The following is a 6,199-nucleotide window of genomic DNA, read 5'->3' as shown; positions in this document are numbered from 1 at the left end:
CGGTGAAGGTTCATTAGAGAGGTCAGCTAGTCAAGGAAGCTACATGGGAGACCGAGCAGGAGATGCGGAGTAGATATTCTCACCTTTTTAATACCCCAAGTATGACTCTAGACTTGTTCGAGGACGAACGCTTGTTTAAGAGGGGGAGAATATAACGACCTGGCAGGTCTTTTGAGTATTTTAGCCGTGTTTCCCCTATTTGATGCTTTAAATATGTGTACTTGTCGTTATGTGACTTGTGGGGATAGTTGATTTGGTCTCGGAGGAGTTTTGGACTGAATTGGGACACTTAGTTCCAAGGTTGGGAGCTTAAGTTATGAGGGTTGATCGGAGTTTGACCTTTGTGTAGACGACCCAAAATGGTATTTTGATGGTTCCAATAGGTCCGTATTGTAATTTTAGACTTAGGCATATGTCCGGATTTGGATTTTGAGGTTCCTAGGTTGTTTTGGCTTGAATTGGTGAAATTTGAAAAGTTGAAAGTTTGGAAGGTTCATAGGTTTGACTGGGAGTTGACTTTGACGATATTGTGTTTAGGTTGTAGTTCCGGGAGTAGGAATAGGTCAGTTGTTTCATTTAGGAGTTGTATGCAAAACTTGACGTCATTCCAAGTTGGATTGATGTGGTTCGACATGTATTTTGGAAGCTGGAAGACGATAAGTTCCTTAGGCTTGAATTGAAGTGGGATTTGTGATTTTGATGTTGTTTTATATGATTCGAGGCCTCGAGTAGGTACGTGTTATGTTTTGAGATTGGTTGGTGCGATTGGATGGGGTCCCGGGGGCTCGGGTGTATTTCGGATGAGTTTTAGATTATTTTCATCTCTTTTGACAAACCTGTTCTGGTATTTTCGCATCTGCAGAAATTTGGTCGTAGATGCGAAGCGTCAGAAGCGGCCAGTGTTGTGCAGAATCGGAATGGATTGGAGGCAGGGGAAATTATCATATGTGGAGGTGTTCCACAGAAGAGGATGCGCTTCTGTGATGGGAAATTCGCAAAAGCGGATGCGCAGGTGCGATGGTGTACCGTAGATGTGGTTGGTCATCTTCTTAAGTGAAGCCGCAGATGCTGGATTTTCTTTGTCAAAACAGAGCCTCAGATGCAATATTTTGATCCACAAATGCGGAATCACAGGGCAGGCTATGATATTTCGAGGGTTTAGTTATTTTTATTATTATTTGGAGTAGTGGAGCTCGGCTAGAGACGATCTTTGGAGAGACTTTTACTACAATTGAAGAGGTAATTGCACTTTACCTGATTTTGATGTTAGATATTGATTACCCATAAATTAGTACACCTAGTTTATGTGAATTAAAGGTGGAATTTGGGATTTTTTTACTATAGCTTTGGAGAGTAAAAATTGATGATTTGAGGGTTGATTTGAGGTTAGATTTATATGAAACACGTATATTTGGACTCATATCGGAATGTGTGTTTGGAATTTGTAAGTTTTGTCCAGTTTTGAAGTGCAGGACCGCATTTGACTTTTTGGGTTGATTTTGCATAATTGTATCAAGATCATAGCTTTATTGTTTGGTATTATTTTCTATGACTTTTATTGATGATGTTAAGTTATTTTTGCTAGATTCGAGTCGTCCAGAGGTTGATTCACACGGGAAGGGATTCTTAGAGTATTGATTTTCGCTTGCTAGAGGTATGTATATTACCTAATCCTGGTTGAGGACTAGTGGCATGAGTTATTAGTGATAGTTACGTGCTATGGGTGGCGCACATGTGAGGGGAATGAACCCATGTGCGTGCACTGAGGTATTATCCATGCTCGAGGTAATGATTAGGCTATTATATGCCTTGAATTGGTCACTAAGCTTCATGTTATCATTTTTTATGCTGTACTTCATTCGTGAGCTAATTGAACCATGTTAAAGACTTTTGTTTCTCTCCTATTCAAGCACGTTAATTGCTATTCTTGTGGCGTAATCGCCGGGTTTGAATTATGGCAGTACACTTCGCACATGTCTACACCTTAGCATGTTACTTATATCAGTCCAAAAGTATGTAATTTGATATCCATTATTCATCTACATACATTTTTGTATGTGCTCTTCTGTGTGATATAGACTTGGTTGATAGCACGTGAGTTGTCCGTGCGAATATGAGTTATGTTAGCACGTGAATTGTCCATCCGGTGGTTATATATGACACATGAGTTATTCATGCAGCGTGTGGATAAGGTTCCATACCCCTAGGGTCACCCTCTCTTGTTTATCTTCTGATGGTGTACACGCGGTATGAGGAAAACTGGCCGTGTGTGCTTTGGTTTTTGCATTTCTTCTCTACTTGAAATTTTCTTGGATGTATACATGTTTTATTCGCGTATCTTCTCTATATGTTAGATTAGGAATGTATACATGCCTTGTTTTGCATATATTCTTTATATCCTGGATTGTTAACTAAAATAGAGCATACTACATTATCTTTGTGCTCCGAGGAGGCTTTACATGAGATCTATGACGTAATGATGTTATTGTTGTATACTTGTGAGATTTATGAAGTGTACATGTTATTAGTAAGTATCATTAATAATTCTTACCTCTATTACATCACCGAGGTTAGTAATGATACTTGCTGAGTACATGGGCTTGGATGTGCTCATACTATACTTTTCACTTAATTGTGCAGATCCAGGTGTTGGTCCGAGCCATGAGTAGTTGTTGCGAGGTTTTCAAAGAGATGAGGTAGAGCTGCATTTCGACTGCAATATTTTGCGTCTTTTTTTATTTATGTATTGTTGCTTTCATTCAAACAATATTTTACTTTATATTCCCGACTTATACTTCTATTTTAGAGCTCATGACTCTGTTTTACCAGTTCTGGGGGATTGTTATGTATCGACGCAGTTATTTATGTTATTGGCTTTAGACTTGTACAATTTTTGCTATTTTTGTTATCTTGTTCCACTTTTATTATTTTGGCTTGCCTAGCATGTGAGTTAGGTGTCATCACGACCGGTTGGTGATTTTGGATCGTGACACGAGCGAAAAACGCCGACGGCAGCGTGATGCTGCCTTTTTCTCAACTCTTTAAGAGTTAGAAGAAGTGCTTCTATATATAAGAACAATAAACTTCCTCTTCCTTGCCAAAGAAGGACAAAGTTCCTTTGTAAAAGGAATCTTCAAATATGTTATTTCCCTCCATTTTTCATTCATACCTCAACTAAAAATTCAACAAATACTTCATTTGGATGTTCATTTTTGTAAGAGAAAGAAATTCAATTTATAGGCTCAAAATTGAAAATTCGAAATATCCGAACCTATTAATCTAAAATCGAAGTTAAAAATTCTAATCCAATCCAAACTTATCTAGATTGAATTTGGATTGTAATTTCTTCAATTCGTAAACCAAAAATTCAACTCAAAATTTTCATATCCTATCCAAATGCCCGCATGCCCACCCTTATAATCAATTATGTTTCTTAAGTAGCACTATAATGTTAATTAGCTAAACCAATTCCCACACAAACAATTAAATGTCACTATTGTACAAATTATATTACAAGACATAAAGTTGTACTACTACAACTATTCAGGAGAACAAAGAAAGCCAACAAAGAAGAAAAATAAGCTAGACATACCACAACCCTTTGAGAAAAATATAATTACACACAAACAGTATGGATCTCGGAAATCTAGCACTGCATATTCGGTAATCTTGCTTACCGAGGAAACCGAATGCTGAAAATCCGTTCAACGCGTGAAAAAGAACCAAATTGGACATCAGATATATGGTAGTCGCGGTTGATTTAAAATATCATAACGAACTCTTCTATCGTGTTGTATTTTTCACGGAAAATTAGTAGTCTAATTGCACGGGGTATCGGTGGATGCAGTCTTCCCAAGGACTATTAGGAGATGGTTTCACATTCGTAAGTGCTTGCCACACTGCACTGTTACACTTGAATCCACTCCCAAATGCTATTTGCCAAATCCTGTGACCCCTTCTGATTCTTCCTTTTGCCTCAATATAAGCCAATTCATACCATATTGAACTGGATGAAGTGTTCCCAAATCGATGTAGAGTCATCCTAGAAGCCTCTACATGAAGAGGAGAAAGTTGCAAATTCTTTTCTAACTCGTCAATCACAGCTCTTCCACCAGCATGTATGCAGAAATGTTCGAATGCCATCTTAAAATCTGGTATATATGGCTTGATTTTGGCATGGAAAAGTTTTCTTGCCACAAGGGACATGAAGAAAAGCAATTGTTCACTAATTGGAAGCACAAGTGGACCCAATGTAGTTATGTTTGTCTTGAGGGCATTTCCAGCAATTGCCATCAAATCTTTTGACAAAGACACCCCTGTTTTCCCATTGTCATCTTGTTCTTGGTACACACATTTGAAGGCTGTATCATCAGCTCCTTTATGAGTCCTCACTACATGAACAACCTTGTACTTTGCCCTACTCTTGTCCCCTGACTTGTTTGATAACATAATAGCTGCTCCTCCAACACGAAACAAACAATTCGGAATCAACATGGCTTTATTGTTCCCGAAATACCTGTTTTGTGTTATGTTCTCCATGCTGACAACAACAGCATATGTATTCCTATGAACTTGTAACATGTCTTTGGCAAGATCTATGGCAATAACTCCTGCACTGCAACCCATACCGCCAAGATTGAAGCTTTTGATATTCCCTCTCAACTTGTACTTATTCACAATCATAGCAGAAAGTGAAGGAGTGGGATTGAACAGGCTGCAATTCACCACAAGAATTCCAATATCTTTTGGCTTGACATTTGTGTTGTTGAACAAATTGTCTAGTGCACCAAACATGACTTGCTCTGCTTCTTCACGTGCCGTTGCCATAGATGGTCTTGGTGGAACATCATGCAAAGCCTCAGGCAAGTAAGTTTCTTCTCCCAGACCTGACCTCTCCAAAATCTTCCTCTGGAATTCAAGAGATGATTCATTAAAATCACCACTGAGTCTTGAATGTCCCATGAACTTACTGAATTTAACTTTAAGGTGTTCAGGAGGATGATAACAAGAATAATCCACAAGGTAAATGGATCTAGGCCTTGTCATGATATAAACAGTTGTTCCAAAAACAAAGAGTGCAGAGAAGATGATGATGCTAGCAAGATTCAGCTTTAGGTGGAGATAAAGATTTTGCAAGTCTTGATAGTTCATTTGGGAGGCTTGAACAAAGGTGACAGATATTATAGGGACCAAACAAAGACTCAAAAAGTGAGTCACCAAATAATGGTATCCTAATTTCACATATTTGAGGTTGATGCTTTGTAGGAAATCAGGAAGAACACTTGTAGTTTGTTTGATGTGAACAACAGGGGTGGTGCCATTACTAGCGGCGGACAGTGGCGGAGACGGGAATTCTTTATTGCTCATGCTGGAAAAAGGGATTTTTTTTTGAGAAAATTGGATTTCTAGGGGAACTAGTGTAGGTTTTTGTGGGATAGTGCCTAGACATATATAATACTGTAGAGTGTAAGTGTGGTGAATAAATAAATCGTTGGGAAGAGGATGGTTCTGGATTTATGAAATTAATGGACGTTGGGTGGTGTTTGGAAAGGTAGATGGAACTACAACAACGCCCAAAATATGGGAAAAAACAAGAGCCATGCCACGTAGATGGCGTTAAATAGGCGTTAAATTGGATATCACAGGTTTTGACTTTTGAGCCACAGTGGCCGGTACGGTCCATGTTAAATTTCGAAATGGGAAAATTCTCAGGGAAATCGTTATCCGTTGAGTGCGTACTGAGTAACATGTTTATTGTGCAATAGCTAACAAACCACATTGGAGATGTAAACTGCACTAGGTAAGCTCGGTACGACAAACTGTGACTGAGGAGATTGTTGCTGAGGGAAATCGATCCCAAGTCTCCCATGTGAGAAACCAATATTCACTCCTTTAACTCAGCCACCCCTTGCGGGATGTGCCTAGTACTTACCCATACCATTCTTTGAGGAAAAATAATTTCTCATTCTCATGGACTTCGCATAAACTGTACATACAGATTTGGTCGAAGTGATGAGAAAAAATAATTTATGTAACCAATGCAATGTTTGATTGGCTATATAAGAAAAAAATACTTCATGTATAACTAGTGCAATATCTAATGTTTACCTCGAAAAATACGAGTAACAATTAAATTTAATTTGTGGTTTTAAAGATACATGATTTAGTTCAATACCAATTAGTAATCAAGAAGTATGAA

General features: G+C 38.3%; 1 protein-coding gene across 1 annotated transcript; it reads right to left on the bottom strand.

Moving 5' to 3' along the window:
• On the bottom strand, positions 3,484–5,496 carry LOC109223500 (3-ketoacyl-CoA synthase 4-like). Its single transcript, XM_019387838.1, has one exon. It carries the CDS (start codon positions 5,365–5,367, stop codon positions 3,811–3,813), a length of 1,557 nt encoding a protein of 518 aa, XP_019243383.1. The 5' UTR covers positions 5,368–5,496; the 3' UTR covers positions 3,484–3,810.

Source organism: Nicotiana attenuata, chromosome 3 (assembly GCF_001879085.1).
Source record: "Nicotiana attenuata strain UT chromosome 3, NIATTr2, whole genome shotgun sequence".
NCBI classification, from domain to species: domain Eukaryota; kingdom Viridiplantae; phylum Streptophyta; class Magnoliopsida; order Solanales; family Solanaceae; genus Nicotiana; species Nicotiana attenuata.
This window is presented reverse-complemented; position numbering and strand designations above follow the sequence as displayed.

Coding starts and splice junctions, on each gene's coding strand:
- LOC109223500 (XM_019387838.1), bottom strand. CDS start 5,367: ATGAGCAATAAAGAATTCCCGTCTCCGCCACTGTCCGCCGCTAGTAAT.